The following is a 20,035-nucleotide window of genomic DNA, read 5'->3' on the forward strand; positions in this document are numbered from 1 at the left end:
AAAAGATGCACAGAAATATTCTACATTGAATTATAAATAATTATCCTCGTCCTTAGAACAAAACGGCGGCCGGTCGGAAGGTCTCGAGGCTGTTGCATGTTCCGCTGTCTGGAGCAGAGTCTAATAATAATAATAATAATAATAATAGATTTTTTTGTGGGTGCCTCACAATGGCGAAAAGAGAGGGTTCTCCACGTCCGGCGGTGTCAATTTCGGGTGGAACGAAGGGATGGCAACACCGAAATCTAAGAGGAAAAGAAGCAAATGACAACAAAGTACAGTAGTCTCACTTATCCAAGCTTGGATAAGCAAATAACTTGGATAATAAGGAGGGATTAAGGAAAAACCTATTAAACATCAAATTAGGTTATGATTTTATAAATTAAGCACCAAAACATCATGTTATACAACAAATTTGACAGAAAAAGTACAGTAGAGTCTCACTAATCCAAGCTAAACGGGCCGGCAGAAGCTTGGATAAGCGAATATCTTGGATTATAAGGACTGATCAAGGAAAAGCCTATTAAACATCAAATTAGGTTATGATTTTACAAATTAAGCACCAAAACTTCATGTTATACAACAAATTTGACAGAAAAAGTAGTTCAATACGCAGTAATGTTATGTTGTAATTACAGCAGAGTCTCACTTATCCAACGTAAACGGGCTGGCAGAATGTTGGATAAGCGAATATGTTGGATAATAAGGAGAGATTAAGGAAAAGCCTATTAAGCATCAAAATAGGTTATGATTTTACAAATTAAGCACCAAAACATCATGTTATACAACAAATTTGACAGAAAAAGTAGTTCATTACACATTAAAGCTATGTAGTAATTACTGTATTTACGAATTTAGCACAGAAATATCATGATATATTGAAAACATTGACTACAAAAATGCGTTGGATAATCCAGAACGTTGGATAAGTGAGACTCTACTGTACTGTATTTATGAATTTAGCACCAAAATATCACGATATATTGGAAACATTGACTACAGAAATGGCTTGGATAATCTAGAGGCTTGGATAAGCGAGGCTTGGATTAGTGAGACTCTACTGTAGTTCAATACGCAGTAATGTTACGTTGTAATTACTGTATTTACAAATTTAGCAGCAAAATACCACAATGCATTGAAAACATTGACTACAAAAATGGCTTGGATAATCCAGAGCAGGGGTCCCCAAACTAAGGCCCGGGGGCCGGATGCGGCCCATGGAAGCCATTTAACCGGCCCCCACTGCACAAGGGCAGAAGGGGGTTGGGCTAAATGACCCAAGGGGTCTCTTCTTCTCTTACAACCATTATTATTATTATTATTATTATTATTATTATTATTATTATTATTTATTAACATTGAGGCTGGGTGGCCATCTGTCAGGGGTGCTTTGCTTGTGCTTTTTGTGCACAAAGGCAGAAGGGAATTGGACTAAATAGCCCAAGGGGTCTCTTCCAACCCTCTTTATTATTATTATTATTATTATTATTATTAACATTGAGGCTGAGTGGACATCTGTCAGGGGCAATACTAATGGCTTTCGGTGCACAAAGGCAGAAGGGGATAGAACTAAATGGCCCAAGGGGTCTCTTCCAACCCTCTTTATTATTATTATTATTATTATTATTATTATTATCATCATCATCATTGAGGCTGGGTGGCCATCTGTCAGGGATGCTTTGCTTGTGCTTTCGGTGCACAAAGGCAGAAGGGGATCGGACTCAATGGCCCAAGGGGTCTCTTCCAACCCTCTTTATTATTATTATTATTATTATTATTATTATTATTATTGAGGCTGGGTGGCCATCTGTCAGGGGTGCTTTGCTTGTGTTTTTGGTGCACAAAGGCATAAGGGGATTGGACTAAATGTCCCAAGGGGTCTCTTCCAACCTTCTTTATTATTATTATTATTATTATTATTATTATTATTATTATTTTATTATGTCACAGCAAACAAGATGGACATGCTGGATTTCGTATCACAAAATCACAAGTCGAACTCTTCCCAAGTGTCTAGGACTGTGTGATGTATTATTATTATTATTATTATTATTATCATTATTATTATTATGACACAGCAAACAAGACAGATATGCTGGATTTCGTATCACAAAACCACAAGTCGAACACTTCCCAAGTGTCTAGGACTGTGTGATGTATTATTATTATTATTATTATTATTATTATTATTATTATTATGACACAGCAAACAAGATAGATATGCTGGATTTCGTATCACAAAACCATAAGTCGAACACTTCCCAAGTGTCTAGGACTGTGTGATGTATTATTATTATTATTATTATTATTATTATTATTATTATTATTGTATGACACAGCAAACAAGATAGATATGCTGGATTTCGTATCACAAAACCACAAGTCGAACACTTCCCAAGTGTCTAGGACTGTGTGATGTATTATTATTATTATTATTATTATTATTATTATTATTATTATTATTTTATTATGACACAGCAAACAAGATAGATATGCTGGATTTCGTATCACAAAACCACAAGTCGAACACTTCCCAAGTGTCTAGGACTGTGTGATGTATTTTCGGATGATGCGTGCAGATCCCAGTAGGGTGGCCTTTTGCAGTTGGCAGATCATAATTTTATTATTATTATTATTAACATTGAGGCTGGGTGGCCATCTGTCAGGGGTGCTTTGCTTGTGCTTTCGGTGCACAAAGGCAGAAGGGGATTGGACTCAATTCCAACCCTCTTTTTTATTGTTGTTGTTGTTGTTGCTGTTGCTGTTGCTCATTGGCCAACTATAGTCCGGCCCTCCAATGGTCCGAAGGATCGTGAACTGGCCCCCTGTTTAAAAAGTTTGGGGACCCCTGATCCAGAGGCTTGGATAAGCAAGGCTTGGATAAGTGAGACTCTACTGTAATCAGAAACACAAGGAATCCAAATGGAAGGAAAGCAAATACAGAGAAAGGATTGTAGAGTTCAGTACGTTGTCTTTGCATATCCACACATTCTGCATCCACTGACAGAATTTGAATTTGAACCTTATATAAAAGTGATATTGCTGTATATCATGGGGCTTGGGCATCATGAGATTTGGGATCTACAACAGGGGTCCCCAAACTTTTTAAGCCGAGGGCCGGTCCACAATCCTTCAGACTGTTGAGGGGCCGAATTATCATTTGAAAAAAAAAAAATACAAATTCCTATGCACACTGCACATGTCTTATTTGTAGTGCAAAACAACAACAATAACAATGAAAGACCAATACAGTATTTAAAAATGAAAATAATGTTAACCAACATAAACGTATCAGGATTTCAATAGGAAGTGTGGGCCTGCTTCTGGCCAATGAGATAGTCAGGTTAATTGGGGTTGTTGTTGTTGTTGTTGTTGTTGTTGTGTGCCTTCAAGTCATTTCAGACTTTGGGCGAGCCTAAGTCCAAAATTATTTATTTATTCACTTACTACATTTATTTACTACATTTATATCCCACCCTTCTCACCCCGAAGGGAACTCTGAGCAGCTGTATGTACATACAATATATTATTATATGGTATTATTATTAGTATTATATTGTACAAAATGATAATATTATTATCAATATCATATGTATATACAATATATTATCTTATTAGCATAGCACAATATTAGCATTATATATTACTTTATTGAACTATACCACTATACTATAATATTATTAGTAATATAGAATATATAATTAATATTATTATATGGTATTATTATTAGTGTTATATTGTATTACATTATTATATTATTATCAATATCATATGTATATACAATATATTATCTTATTAGCATAGCACAATATTAGCATTATATATTACTTTATTGAACTATACCACTATACTATAATATTATTAGTAATATAGAATATATAATTAATATTATTATATGGTATTATTATTAGTGTTATATTGTATTACATTATAATATTATTATCAATATCATATGTATATACAATATATTATCTTATTAGCATAGCACAATATTAGCATTATATATTCCTATATTGAACTATACCACTATACTGTAATATTATATGTAATATATAACGTATAATTAATATTATTATATGGTATTATTATTAGTATTATATTGTATAACATAATATTATTATCAATATCACATGTATATACAATATATTATATTATTAAAACTGATATAAAAATATTATATTGTAAATGAGGGCAGGGGCCAGGTAAATGACCTTGGAGGGCCGCATCCGGCCCCCGGGCCTTAGTTTGGGGACCCCTGCAATATATTATATTATTAGCATAGCACAATATTAGCATTATATATTACTTTATTGAACTATACCACTATACTATAATATTATTAGTAATATAGAATATATAATTAATATTATTATATGGTATTATTATTAGTGTTATATTGTATTACATTATAATATTATTATCAATATTATATGTACATACAATATATTATATTATTAGCATAGCACAATATTAGCATGATTATTACTTTATTGAACTATACCACTATACTATAATATTATTAGTAATATAGAATATATCATTAATATTATTATATGGTATTATTATTAGTGTTATATTGTATTACATTATAATATTATCAATATTATATGTACATACGATATATTATATTATTAGCATAGCACAATATTAGCATTATATATTACATTATTGAACTATACCACTATACTATAATATTATTAGTAATATAGAATATATAATTAATATTATTCTATGGTAATACTATTAGTGTTATATTGTATTACATTATAATATTATTATCAATATTATATGTATATACAATATATTATATTATAAAACTGAGGGCGGGGGCCAGGTAAATGACCTCGGAGGGCCGCATCCGGCCCCCGGGCCTTAGTTTGGGGACCTCTGATCTACAACCTAGTAGACACCATGAACCTGCTATGTATGTATGTATGTACAGTAGAGTCTCACTTATCCAACACTCGCTTATCCAACGTTCTGGATTATCCAACGCATTTTTGTAGTCAATGTTTTCAATACATCGTGATATTTTGGTGCTAAATTCGTAAATACAGTAATTACAACATAACATTCCTGCGTATTGAACTACTTTTTCTGTCAAATTTGTTGTATGACATGATGTTTTGGTGCTTAATTTGTAAAATCATAACCTAATTTGATTTTTAATAGGTTTTCCTTAATCTCTCCTTATTATCCAACATATCCGCTTATCCAACGTTCTGCCGGCCCGTTTACGTTGGATAAGCGAGACTCTACTGTATATGTATACACACACACACATATATATAGCTTGGGTACTTGGCGTTTCCCGGGTATTTGAAATAGTTGATTTTTTAAATGTACAAAATGCCTCAGGTTGTGGGTGAACTACAACTCACATGTCAGATTAACCCCAACAATCAGTACTTAAAGTTTGTGATGTTGGACAAGTTTGCTCTGGATGCGTCATCAGTGGGGTTGAGTGTGCTCTCTGGCTGTAGGGTGAACTACAACTCCCACTCTGGTGAGTCAGTCCCCTCCAATCCCTCCTGGAGGTTCTGTGTGCCAAGTTTGGACCAGGTCCATCATCGGTGGAGATCACGGTTTCCCTGGTTGTGGGTGAACTACAACTCCTAGAAAGGAAGGTCAGTTCCCTAACCCAAACCCCTCCAGGAATCCAATTTTGGCATATCAGGTTTTTGTACCAAGTTTGGTCCAGATCCATTGGTGTTTGGGTTTATGGTGCTTTCTGGATGCAGGTGAACTACAACTCCCCCAAATCAAGGAGAATTTCCCCCAAAGACCTCCTATATGCTCATATGCTCTGTGTGCCAAGTTTGGTCCAGATCCATCTTTGGTGGAGTTCAATGTGCTCACTGATTATAGGTGAACTATACATCCCAGTACCCACAGCTCCAAAATGTCCAGGCCAATTCCCCTTCAAACCCACCAATATTTAAATCTGGGCATATCAGGTGGTCCAGACCCATCATTGTTTGGGTTCGTAGTGCACTCTAGATGTAGGTGAACTACAACTCCTATCAATCCCTCCAAAGACCTGCAGTATTTTTTTGTTTTGTGAGCCAAGTGAGTTCCAGGTCCATCGTTGGTGGAGTTTAGAGTGCTCAATGCAGGGGTCCCCAAACTAAGGCCGGGGGCCGGATGCGGCCCATCAAAGCCATTTATCCGGCCCCCACGGCACAAGGGCAGAAGGGAGTCGGGCTAAATGACCCAAGGGCTCTCTTTTTCTCTTACAACCCTTATTATTACTATTATTATTATTATCATCATCATTATCATTATTAACATTGAGGCTGGGTGGCCATCTGTCAGGGGTGCTTTGCTTGTGCTTTTGGTGCACAAAGGCAGAAGGGGGTTGGACTAAATGGCCCAAGGGGTCTCTTCCAAGCCTCTTTATTATTATTATTATTATTATTATTATTATTATTATTATTATTATTATTAACATTGAGGCTGGGTGGCCATCTGTCAGGGGTGCTTTGCTTGTGCTTTTGGTGCACAAAGGCAGAAGGGGATTGGACTCAATGGCCCAAGGGGTCTCTTCCAAGCCTCTTTATTATTATTATTATTATTATTATTATTATTATTATTATTATTAACATTGAGGCTGGGTGGCCATCTGTCAGGGGTGCTTTGCTTGTGCTTTTGGTGCACAAAGGCAGAAGGGGATTGGACTCAATGGCCCAAGGGGTCTCTTCCAAGCCTCTTTATTATTATTATTATTATTATTATTATTAACATTGAGGCTGGGTGGCCATCTGTCAGTGATGCTTTGCTTGTGCTTTTGGTGCACAAAGGCAGAAGGGGATTGGACTCAATGGCCCAAGGGGTCTCTTCCAAGCCTCTTTATTATTATTATTATTATTATTATTATTATTATCATTATTAACATTGAGGCTGGGTGGCCATCTGTCAGGGGTGCTTTGCTTGTGCTTTTGGTGCACAAAGGCAGAAGGGGATTGGACTCAATGGCCCAAGGGGTCTCTTCCAAGCCTCTTTATTATTATTATTATTATTATTATTATTATTATTATTATTATTAACATTGAGGCTGGGTGGCCATCTGTCAGGGGTGCTTTGCTTGTGCTTTTGGTGCACAAAGGCAGAAGGGGATTGGACTCAATGGCCCAAGGGGTCTCTTCCAAGCCTCTTTATTATTATTATTATTATTATTATTATTATTATTATTATTATTAACATTGAGGCTGGGTGGCCATCTGTCAGTGGTGCTTTGCTTGTGCTTTTGGTGCACAAAGGCAGAAGGGGATTGGACTCAATGGCCCAAAGGGTCTCTTCTAACCCTCTTTATTATTATTATTATTAATAATAATAATAATAAAATTAATATTAATTATTATTGCTCGGTGGTCAACTATAGTCCGGCCCTCCAATGGTCTGAAGCAGGGGTCCCCAAACTAAGGCCCGGGGGCCGGATGCGGCCCTCCAAGGTCATTTACCTGGCCCCCACCCTCAGTTTTATAATATATTTTTATATCAGTTTTAATAATATAATATATTGTATATACATATAATATTGATAAAAATATTATAATGTTATACAATATAATACAGTACTAATAATAATACCATATAATAATATTAATTATATGTTATATATTACATATAGTATTACAGTATAGTGGTATAGTTCAATATAGTAATATATAATGCTAATACTGTGCTATGCTAATGATATCCTATATTGTATGTACATACAGCTGCTCTGAGTCCCCTTTGGGGTAAGAAGGGTGGGATATAAATGTAATAAATAAATGTAGTAGATGAATAAATAATTTTAGACTTAGGCTCGGCCAAAGTCTGACATGACTTGAAGGCACACAACAACAACAACAACAACAACAACAACAATCCTAATTAACTTGACTATCTCATTGGCCAGAAGCAGGCCTACACTTCCCATTGAAGTCCTGATAGGTTTATGTTGGTTACAGTTGTTTTCATTTTTAAATATAGTATTGTTCTTTCATTGTTGTTGTTGTTTTGCACTACAAATAAGACATGTGCAGTGTGCACAGGAATTTGTTCGGGTTTTTTTCCAAATGATCATTCGGCCCCTCCACAGTCTGAAGGATTGTAGACTGGCCCTCTGCTTTAAAAGTTTGGGAACCCCTGGTCTGAAGGATCGTGAACTGGCCCCCTGTTTAAAAAGTTTGGGGACCCCTGGCTCAATGATTGCAGGTGAACTATACATCCCAGAATACCAGCAATTAAGAAGTGATGCCATCCAACGGAGCTCAGGAGGGCAAACAGGGGAGAACACTAGGGAAAGTGGCTTAAATAGCTGGAGGTGGTAGTGGCTGGAAGCAACGTTGTGGAATTGCTACAGCCTGAATCTCCGATGGTGAACTCTTGGATGACTGGACTAGGGCTTGAGTTGGTGAGATTGCTTAGCTTTGACTCTTGAAACGGGCCTTGGGCGGCTACGAGCTTGAACGTGGCCTTTTCCGGTACTCACCCATTTCGCCGTCCAGGCGCCCGGGCGGCGAGGGGTTCTTGCGGTGCTCCTCCGTGTGCTGGGTCATCTCCTCCCGGGAAGCCGTGGAGTAGGGGCACTGCAGGCAGTTGTAGCGGCCCCGGGTGTGCTCCCACACGATGCGGCTGTTGGAGGAATGCCCTGCCGGAAGAGAACACACAACGCGCGTGAAAAACCCTTGGCACTCGGGTGCCCAAAACCCTCCGGCCCTTTGGAAGAACATCAAAACCAACAGCGGGTGATACACAAATCATGTTTTGCAGATTCAGAGTTTGAAATACAGACGACAAGGGAGATGGTTCGCTTATGGCAACATCATCAATGACAAACTGGGTAATTGAGCTCAGACTCAGAACATGATCTATGACACTACAACCCAAGCCCTCCAGACAGATGGCCAGCCTCTCATAGAATCACAGAATCCTTGAGTGGACGGATGGAATGATGGATAGAATAATATATAATATTATTCATATTGTCATGAGTAACAAATTGGGTAATTGAGCTCAGACTCAGAACATAATCTGTGACACTACAACCCAAGCCCTCCAGACAGATGGCCAGCCTCTCATAGAATCACAGAATCCTTGAGTGGACGGATGGAATGATGGATAGAATAATATATAATATTATTCATATTGTCATGAATAACAAACTGGGAAATTGAGCTCAGACTGTGTGAGGACATCAGAACATAATCTATGACACTACAACCCAAGCCCTCCAGACAGATGGCCAGCCTCTCATAGAATCATAGAATCCTTGAGTGGACGGATGGAATAATTGATAGAATAATATATAATATTATTCATATTGTCATGAGTAACAAACTGGGAAAATGAGCTCAGATTGTGTGAGGACACCAGAACATGATCTATGACACTACAACCTAAGCCCTCCAGACAGATGGCCAGCCTCTCATAGAATCACAGAATCCTTGAGTGGACGGATGGAATGATTGATAGAATAATATATAATATTACAATATATTGATATAGTACAATATAGTAATTTATTGCCAGTATTGTTCTATGCTAATAATATAATGTATGTAAATTTAATTTGTAAGCCACTCTGAGTCCCCTTCGAGGTGAGAAGGGCGGGATATAAATGTAGCAAATAAATAATAAGAGAATCCTAGAGTTGGAAGAGAGCCCAAGGGCCATCCAGTCCTAAGATGGATGGATGGATGCACAGATGGAAGGATGGATGGATGGATGAAATCATAGATTCCCAGAATTAGAAGAAAGACCTAAAATGGATGGCTGGATAGATAGATGAATAGATAAATAAAACCACAGATTCCTAGAGTTGTAAGAGAGCCCAATGGCCATCCAGTTCTAAGATGGATGGATGGATGACTGGGTGAGTGGATGGATACATAGATGGAAAAATCATAGGTTCCCAGAATTAGAGCCCAAGGGCTATCCAGTCCTAAGATAGATAGATGGGTGGGTGGATTCCCAGAGCTGGAAAAGAGCCCAAGGACCATCAAGCCCGTGGATGGACAGACGGACAGACAAAAATCACAGAATCCTAGAGTTGGAAAAGAGCCCAAAGACCATCCAGTCCTAAGATGGATGGATGGATGGACAGACAGATAGATAGATGGATGGATGAGATCATAGAATCCCAGAGTTTGGAAGAGACCTCATGGCCATCCAGTCCTAAGATAGATAGAGAGATAGATAGATAGATAGATAGATAGATAGATAGATAGATAGATAGATAGGATGGATTGATAGGAAGATGGATGGATGGATGGATGGATTGATAGGAAGATGGATGGATGGATGGAAAGATAGATAGGAAGATTGGATGGATGGATGGATGGATGGATGGATGGATGGATGGATAGATAGATAGATAGATAGATAGATAGATAGATAGGAAGATTGGATGGATGGATGGATGGATAGGAAGACTGGATGGATGGATGGATGGATGGATGGATGGATAGACTGGATGGATGGATAGATAGATAGATAGATAGATAGATAGATAGATAGATAGATAGATAGGAAGATTGGATGGATGGATGGATGGATGGATGGATGGATAGATAGATAGATAGATAGGAAGATTGGATGGATGGATGGATAGGAAGACTGGATGGATGGATGGATGGATGGATGGATGGATAGACTGGATGGATGGATGGATGGATGGATAGATAGATAGATAGATAGATAGATAGATAGATAGATAGATAGGAAGATTGGATGGATGGATGGATGGATGGATGGATGGATGGATGGGAAGACTGGATGGATGGATGGATGGATGGATGGATAGATAGATAGATAGATAGATAGATAGATAGATAGATAGGAAGATTGGATGGATGGATGGATAGGAAGACTGGATGGATGGATGGATGGATGGATAGATAGGAAGATTGGATGGATGGATGGATGGATGGATGGATGGATGGATGGATGGATAGGAAGACTGGATGCATGGATGGATGGATGGATAGATAGATAGGAAGATTGGATGGATGGATGGATGGATGGATGGATGGATGGATGGATGGATGGATAGATAGGAAGATTGGATGGATGGATGGATGGATGGATGGATAGGAAGACTGGATGGATGGATGGATGGATGGATAGGAAGACTGGATGGATGGATGGATGGATGGATGGATGGATAGATAGATAGATAGATAGATAGATAGATAGGAAGATTGGATGGATGGATGGATAGGAAGACTGGATGGATGGATGGATGGATGGATGGATGGATGGATAGATAGATAGATAGATAGATAGATAGATAGATAGATAGATAGGAAGATTGGATGGATGGATGGATGGATAGGAAGACTGGATGGATGGATGGATGGATGGATGGATAGATAGATAGATAGATAGATAGATAGATAGATAGATAGGAAGATTGGATGGATGGATGGATGGATGGATGGATGGATGGATGGATGGATGGATGGATGGCTAGGAAGACTGGATGGATAGGAAGACTGGATGGATGGATAGATAGATAGATAGATAGATAGATAGATAGGAAGATTGGATGGATGGATGGATAGGAAGACTGGATGGATGGATGGATGGATGGATAGATAGGACGATTGGATGGATAGGAAGACTGGATGGATGGATGGATGGATGGATGGATGGATAGGAAGACTGGATGGATGGATGGATGGATGGATAGATAGATAGATAGATAGGAAGATTGGATGGATGGATGGATGGATGGATGGATGGGAAGACTGGATGGATGGATGGATGGATGGATAGATAGATAGATAGATAGATAGATAGATAGATAGATAGATAGGAAGATTGGATGGATGGATGGATGGATGGATGGATAGGAAGACTGGATGGATGGATGGATGGATGGATGGATGGATGGATAGATAGGAAGATTGGATGGATGGATGGATGGATGGATGGATGGATAGGAAGACTGGATGCATGGATGGATGGATGGATAGATAGATAGGAAGATTGGATGGATGGATGGATGGATGGATGGATGGATGGATGGATGGATGGATAGATAGATAGATAGGAAGATTGGATGGATGGATGGATGGATGGATGGATGGATGGATGGATGGATGGATGGCTAGGAAGACTGGATGGATGGATAGATAGATAGATAGATAGATAGATAGATAGATAGATAGATAGATAGGAAGATTGGATGGATGGATGGATAGGAAGACTGGATGGATGGATGGATGGATAGATAGGACGATTGGATGGATAGGAAGACTGGATGGATGGATGGATGGATGGATGGATGGATAGGAAGACTGGATGGATGGATGGATGGATGGATAGATAGATAGATAGATAGGAAGATTGGATGGATGGATGGATGGATGGATGGGAAGACTGGATGGATGGATGGATAGATAGATAGATAGATAGATAGATAGATAGATAGATAGATAGATAGATAGATAGGAAGATTGGATGGATGGATGGATGGATGGATAGGAAGACTGGATGGATAGGAAGACTGGATGGATAGATAGATAGATAGATAGATAGATAGATAGATAGGAAGATTGGATGGATGGATGGATGGATGGATGGATGGATGGATGGATAGGAAGACTGGATGGATGGATGGATGGATGGATGGATAGATAGGAAGATTGGATGGATGGATGGATGGATGGATGGATGGATAGGAAGACTGGATGCATGGATGGATGGATGGATGGATAGATAGATAGGAAGATTGGATGGATGGATAGATGGATGGATGGATGGATGGATGGATGGATGGATAGATAGATAGATAGATAGATAGATAGATAGATAGATAGATAGGAAGATTGGATGGATGGATGGATAGGAAGACTGGATGGATGGATGGATGGATAGGAAGACTGGATGCATGGATGGATGGATGGATGGATGGATGGATGGATAGATAGATAGATAGATAGATAGATAGATAGGAAGATTGGATGGATGGATGGATAGGAAGATGGATGGATGGATGGATGGATGGATGGATAGATAGATAGATAGGAAGATTGGATGGATGGATGGATGGATGGATGGATGGATGGATGGATGGATGGATGGATGGATGGATAGGAAGACTGGATGGATGGATGGATGGATGGATGGATAGATAGATAGATAGATAGATAGATAGATAGATAGATAGATAGATAGGAAGATTGGATGGATGGATGGATGGATGGATGGATGGATGGATGGATGGATGGATGGATGGATGGATAGGAAGATGGATAGGAAGATGGATGGATAGATAGGAAGATGGATGGATGGATGGATAGATAGGTGGATGGGCACGTGGCTGGATAAAATCATTCCCAGAACTAGAAGGGAGTGGGACTAGATAGCCCGTGAGGTCTCTTCCAACTCTATTATTACTATTGTTGTTGGGGCTGGATGGCCAACTGTTGGGGGTGCTTTGATTGTGCTGTTCCCGCATGACAGAAGAGGGTTGGACTAGATGGGCCATGTTGTATTCCTCTATGATGACCAGTCTGTCGATTCTCACACAGAGGGAGCTTCCTGACACTTGGGGCCACCCATAGGAGATGCAACCCCAGAATTCCAAGGGGATCCACTCCCTCAACCAAGATCCGATTACCTTGGCTTTTCTTCCAGACGGCGTTGGAGACGGGGAGGCCTTGCCCGGGCAGGAAGGGCCGGAGGCGGTTCTGGACGGCCGTGGGAGGCAAGCCTAAGCCCGGCGGGTTCATGTAGGGCAGGAAGGGTCCCGGGACGGAGCCGGAGAACCTGGCCAGGGTGGGCGGCCCAAAGAGGGACTGCTCCAGCAGCGGGAACGGGTGGGCGTCCGGCGGGGAGAGCGGCTCCGGGTCCGTGGAGGAGCCGCCGTGAAGCTCGATCGAGAGCGGGTCGTCGGGGGCGTCTTCCACCGCCTCCTTGGTGGGGAGCACGGCGTCCTTCCGGATGCTCTGCAGGACGCTCTGGAGCTTGGGCAGCTCCTCCAGCACCTTCCCCACAACGGAGGGGGGCTTCTCCGTGGGGAGCGGGTGCCGTCCGACGGCCGCGTCTAAGCAGCTGTGGAGGTGCTTGAAGAGCGAGCGGTGGGTCCGGAACCGGGACATGCAGTTCTCGCATCTGCGGGGGGCGAAGAAGAAGACAGGTCACGTCATTCCAAAGCTTTCATCATCTCTGGCTCGTCCCTTGGTCTACAAGAGGCATGGGCAAACTTGGGTGCTCCTCCAGGTGGGAGCTGAAGTCCACAATCCCTGGAGGACAGCCCAAGTTGGCCCATGTCTGGTCTAGATGTATCTCTGTCTACATTGTGGGGTTGAAGGCCTCAAGCTGGTCCATTTCTGGTCTAGATGTATCTCTATGTCTACATTGTGGGAGTTGAGGTCCAGAACACCTAGATGAGGCCTCAAGCTGGTCCATTTCTGGTCTAGATGCATCTATACGTCTACATTGTGGGAGTTGAGGCCCAAAACACCTAGATGAGACCTCATGCCGGTCCATTTCTGGTCTAGATGGATCTCTACATCTACATTGTGGGAGTTGTGGTTCAAAACACCTAGATGAGGCCTCAAGCTGGTCCATTTCTGGTCTAGATGTATCTCTGCGTCTACCTTGTGGGAGTTGTGGTTCAAAACACCTAGATGAGGCCTCAAGATGGTCCATTTCTGGTCTAGATGTATCTCTGCATCTACATTGAGGGAGTTGAGGTCCAAAACATCTAGATGAGACCTCAAGCTGGTCCATTTCTGGTCTAGATGTATCTCTGCGTCTACATTGTGGGAGTTGAGGTCCAAAACATCTAGATGAGACCTCAAGCTGGTCCATTTCTGGTCTAGATGTATCTCTACGTCTACCTTGTGGGAGTTGTGGTTCAAAACATCTAGATGAGACCTCAAGCTGGTCCATTTCTGGTCTAGATGTATCTCTGCGTCTACCTTGTGGGAGTTGTGGTTCAAAACACCTAGATGAGGCCTCAAGCTGGTCCATTTCTGGTCTAGATGTATCTCTACGTCTACCTTGTGGGAGTTGTGGTTCAAAACACCTAGATGAGGCCTCAAGATGGTCCATTTCTGGTCTAGATGTATCTCTGCGTCTACATTGTGGGAGTTGAGGTCCAAAACATCTAGATGAGGCCTCAAGCTGGTCCATTTCTGGTCTAGATGTATCTCTACGTCTACCTTGTGGGAGTTGTGGTTCAAAACACCTAGATGAGGCCTCAAGCTGGTCCATGTCTGGTCTAGATGTATCTCTACATCTACATTGTGGGAGTTGAAGTCCACAATACCCCCCAGTGCACCCCCCCAGTTTTGGAAGGGAGCTCGTAATGAGGACTCGGCTCTTACTTGAAGTAGCGGTTGGGCTTGTAATGCGCCTTCATGTGTTCCATCAGGCTTTGCATGTCGGGGAACGACTCCAAGCAGCCCAGCGTCGAGCAGCTGAAGGTCTTCCCTAGGGGAGAAGCAACCAACGGAAAAACTGAGACCCAAACACAGCCTCTGTGGTACGAAGACTGACCCCCTGCTCTCGTAGGAAGCTCACCTTCCAGGGACTGGGTGGGCCGGAAGTGGGCGCGCATGTGGTCCAGGAGCTCCTGCATGGAGCGGCAGGCCAGGCGGCATCCATCTCCCGTGCACTGGTAGCGCTTCCCTGGGAGGAAGAGACACAAGCTGGTGGGTTCTTTCCACTGAACCCCATAGAATCCTAGAGCTGGAAGAGACCCCCAGAGGCCATCCAGAACAACCCCCTTCTGCATAGAGAGATGGATGGATGGATTGATCCTTAGCATTGGAAGAGACCTCCAAGGCCCATCCAGTCCAACCACCTCTAGATAGATAGATAGATAGATAGATAGATAGATAGATAGATAGATAGACAGACAGACAGACAGACAGACAGACAGACAGACAGACAGACAGACAGACAGACAGACAGACAGATAAGTAGATAGGTTGACTGACTCTTGGAGTTCGAAGTGACTTCCCATCAGCCAACCCCCTCTAGATAGATAGACAGACAGACAGACAGCTGGATCGACTCTAAGAGTTTGAAGAGACTTTCAAGGGCCATCCAGACCAAGCCCCTCTAGATAGGTAGGTAGGTAGGTAGATGGATTGACTCTTAAGAGTTGGAAGAGACCTCCAGAGACCATCGTCCAACCCCCTCTAGATAGATTGATAGGTAGATGGATTGACTCTAAGAGTTAGAAAAGACCTCCAAGCGACATCCAGTCCCCTTTAGATCGTCCAACCCCCTCTAGATAGATAGATCGATAGACAGATAGATGAATTGACACTTGGAGGTCAAAGAAACCTCCAAGGGTCATCCAATCCAACCTCCTCAAGATAGATAGGCAGGCAGGTAGGTAGATAGACAGATGGATTTACTCTTAGATTTGGAAGAAACCTCCAAGGGCCATCCAGTGCATCATCCTCTAGATAGACAGATGGTTAGATGTAATGCTATGTAGTAATTACTGTATTTATGAATTTAGCACCAAAATATCACGATATATTGAAAACATTGACTAAAAAATGCGTTGGATAATCCAGAACGTTGGATAAGCGAGTGTTGGATAAGTGAGACTCTACTGCTTTATTTCCCATACCACCATACTTCGCCACAGCAACGCGTGGCCGGGCACAGCTAGTAATATAAATAATAATAATAATGTTTTTATAATGCTGACTAGCAGCCAGGGGGAGAACGGCTCTTCCTCATCCTCTGGACTTTATTTTTCTAGGTTTTTTTTTTAATTGAAAGACATAGATGGGATGACGAATGTCCTGTTAGGTATCATGGAGGTACTCAGCTGTTTTGCTCTAGCCATACATCTCTACAATAATGTTTTTATAATGCTGACTAGCAGCCAGGGGGAGAACGGCTCTTCCTCATCCTCTAATTTGGACTTTATTTTTCTAGGCTTTTTTTTAAAATTGAAAGACATAGATGGGATGACAAATGTCCTGTTAGGTATCATGGAAGTACTCAGCTGTTTCGCTCTAGCCATAAATCTCTACTCTATGCAGTTATCTCTTGCATTACTGGATTACATGCTGTACAGTCGGTTAGGTTTAAACTATTAGAACAAATTTCAAACTACACAAAAACAATTACATTCACAAGATTGCTTCTGGAACATAGCCAGACAGCCCGGAATATTTACAGTAAACCAGTGAGTCTTGGACAACACAATAATAATAATAATAATAATATAATAATAATAATAATAATAATAATAATAATAATAATAATATTTTTGTACCCTGCCTCTATCTCCGCGAAGGGACTCAGGACAGCTTACATATGGCCAACCCCCTCTAGATAGATAGATAGACAGACAGACAGCTGGATCGACTCTAAGAGTTTGAAGAGACCTCCAAGGGCCATCCAGACCAAGCCACTCTAGATAGACAAGTAGGTAGGTAGGTGGGTAGATACATAGATGGATGAATGAATGGATCGACTCTCTGAGTTGGAAGAGACTTTCAAGGGCCATCCAGACCAAGCCCCTCTAGATAGGTAGGTAGGTAGGTAGATGGATTGACTCTTAAGAGTTGGAAGAGACCTCCAGAGACCATCGTCCAACCCCCTCTAGATAGATTGATAGGTAGATGGATTGACTCTAAAAGTTAGAAAAGACCTCCAAGCGACATCCAGTCCCCTTTAGATCGTCCAACCCCCTCTAGATAGATAGATCGATAGACAGATAGATGGATTGACGCTTGGAGTTCAAAGAAACCTCCAAGGGTCATCCAATCCAACCTCCTCAAGATAGATAGGCAGGCAGGTAGGTAGATAGACAGATGGATTTACTCTTAGAGTTGGAAGAAACCTCCAAGGGCCATCCAGTGCATCATCCTCTAGATAGACAGATGGATAGATGGGTCAACTTTTAGAGTTCGAAGACATCTTCAAGTGGCATCCAGTCCAACCCCCTCTAGATAGGTAGGCACGTAGGTAGGTATGTAGGTAGATAGATGGATTGACTCTTAAGTTTGAAGAGACCTTCAAAGGTCATCATCCAACCCCCTCTAGATAAATAGATGGATAAATGGATAAACTCTTAGAGCTGGACGAGACCTCCCAAGGGTCGTCCATTCCAACCACCTCTAGATAGATAGATAGATAGATAGATAGATAGATAGATAGATAGATAGATAGACGGATTGACTCTTGAAGTTCGAAGAGACCTCCAAAGACCATCGTCCAACCCCCTATAGATAGATAGACAGATAGCTGGATCAACTATAAGAGCTGGAAGAGACCACCACGGACCATCAAGTCCAACCCCCCCAAGAAAGAAAGAAAGAAAGAAAGAAAGAAAGAAAGAGAGAGAGAGAGAGAGAGAGAGAGAGAGAGAGAGAGATGGATTGACTCTTAAGAGTTGGCAGAAACACCCAAGGACCATTGTCTAACCCCCCTAGATAGATAGATAGGTAGGTAGGTAGGTAGACAGGGGGCTGACTAAGAGTTGGAAGAGATCTCCAAGGCCCATCCAGTCCAACCCCCTCTAGATAGACAAGCAGGTAGGTAGGTAGATAGATGAATGGATTGACTCTTAAGAGTTGGAAGAGACCTCCAAGAGTCATCCATTCCAAGCCCCTCTAGATGGATGGATGGATAGGTTGACTCTTAGAGTTAGAAGAGACCTCCAAGGGCCATCCAGTCCAACCCCCTCTTGATGGATGGATGGATGGATGGATAGGTTGACTCTCAGAGTTAGAAGAGACCTCCACGGACCATCCAGTCCAACCCCCTCTAGATAGATAGATAGATGGATTGACTCTTAGAAGAGACCTCCACGGACCATCCAGTCCAACCCCCTCTAGATAGATAGATGGATTGACTCTTAGAAGAGACCTCCACGGACCATCCAGTCCAACCCCCTCTAGATAGATAGATAGATGGATTGACTCTTAGAAGAGACCTCCACGGACCATCCAGTCCAACCCCCTCTAGATAGATAGATAGATGGATTGACTCTTAGAAGAGACCTCCACGGACCATCCAGTCCAACCCCCTCTAGATAGATAGATAGATGGATTGATTCTTAGAAGAGACCTCCACGGACCATCCATTCCAACCCCCTCTAGATAGATAGATAGATGGATTGACTCTTAGAAGAGACCTCCACGGACCATCCAGTCCAACCACCTCTAGATAGATAGATGGATCGACTCTCAGAGTTAGAAGAGACCTCCAAGGGCCATCCAGTCCAACCCCCTCTAGATAGATAGATGGATTGACTCTTAGAAGAGACCTCCACGGACCATCCAGTCCAACCTCCTCTAGATAGATAGATGGATTGACTCTTAGAAGAGACCTCCACGGACCATCCAGTCCAACCCCCTCTAGATAGATAGATGGATTGACTCTTAGAAGAGACCTCCACGGACCATCCAGTCCAACCTCCTCTAGATAGATAGATGGATTGACTCTTAGAAGAGACCTCCACGGACCATCCAGTCCAACCTCCTCTAGATAGATAGATGGATTGACTCTTAGAAGAGACCTCCAAGGGCCATCCAGTCCAACCCCCTCTAGATAGATAGATGGATTGACTCTTAGAAGAGACCTCCACGGACCATCCAGTCCAACCTCCTCTAGATAGATAGATGGATTGACTCTTAGAAGAGACCTCCACGGACCATCCAGTCCAACCCCCTCTAGATAGATAGATGGATTGACTCTTAGAAGAGACCTCCACGGACCATCCAGTCCAACCTCCTCTAGATAGATAGATGGATTGACTCTTAGAAGAGACCTCCACGGACCATCCAGTCCAACCCCCTCTAGATAGATAGATAGATGGATTGACTCTTAGAAGAGACCTCCACGGACCATCCAGTCCAACCACCTCTAGATAGATAGATGGATCGACTCTCAGAGTTAGAAGAGACCTCCAAGGGCCATCCAGTCCAACCCCCTCTAGATAGATAGATGGATTGACTCTCAGAGTTAGAAGAAACCTCCAAGGGCCATCCAGTCCAACCCCCTCTTGATAGATAGATGCATCGACTCTCAGAGTTAGAAGAGACCTCCAAGGGCC

The 20,035-nt window shown here is 41.7% G+C and overlaps 1 protein-coding gene across 2 annotated transcripts in view; it reads right to left on the reverse strand.

The window, feature by feature from the left end:
* Window positions 1-11: 11 nt before the first annotated feature.
* Window positions 12-20,035, reverse strand: part of znf414 (zinc finger protein 414) — a 39,834-nt gene continuing 19,810 nt past the window's right edge. For both annotated transcript variants that reach the window (XM_062959770.1, XM_062959768.1), the window contains 5 exons: window positions 15,526-15,633; window positions 15,330-15,435; window positions 13,616-14,109; window positions 8,480-8,638; window positions 12-245 (listed from right to left, as the gene is read on the reverse strand). In XM_062959770.1, the coding sequence (XP_062815840.1) occupies window positions 166-245; window positions 8,480-8,638; window positions 13,616-14,109; window positions 15,330-15,435; window positions 15,526-15,633 (947 nt within the window). In that variant the 3' untranslated portion in view covers window positions 12-165. The remainder of the gene's footprint in view (window positions 246-8,479; window positions 8,639-13,615; window positions 14,110-15,329; window positions 15,436-15,525; window positions 15,634-20,035) is intronic.

Source organism: Anolis carolinensis, unplaced genomic scaffold, assembly GCF_035594765.1.
Source record: "Anolis carolinensis isolate JA03-04 unplaced genomic scaffold, rAnoCar3.1.pri scaffold_7, whole genome shotgun sequence".
Taxonomy (NCBI): domain Eukaryota; kingdom Metazoa; phylum Chordata; class Lepidosauria; order Squamata; family Dactyloidae; genus Anolis; species Anolis carolinensis.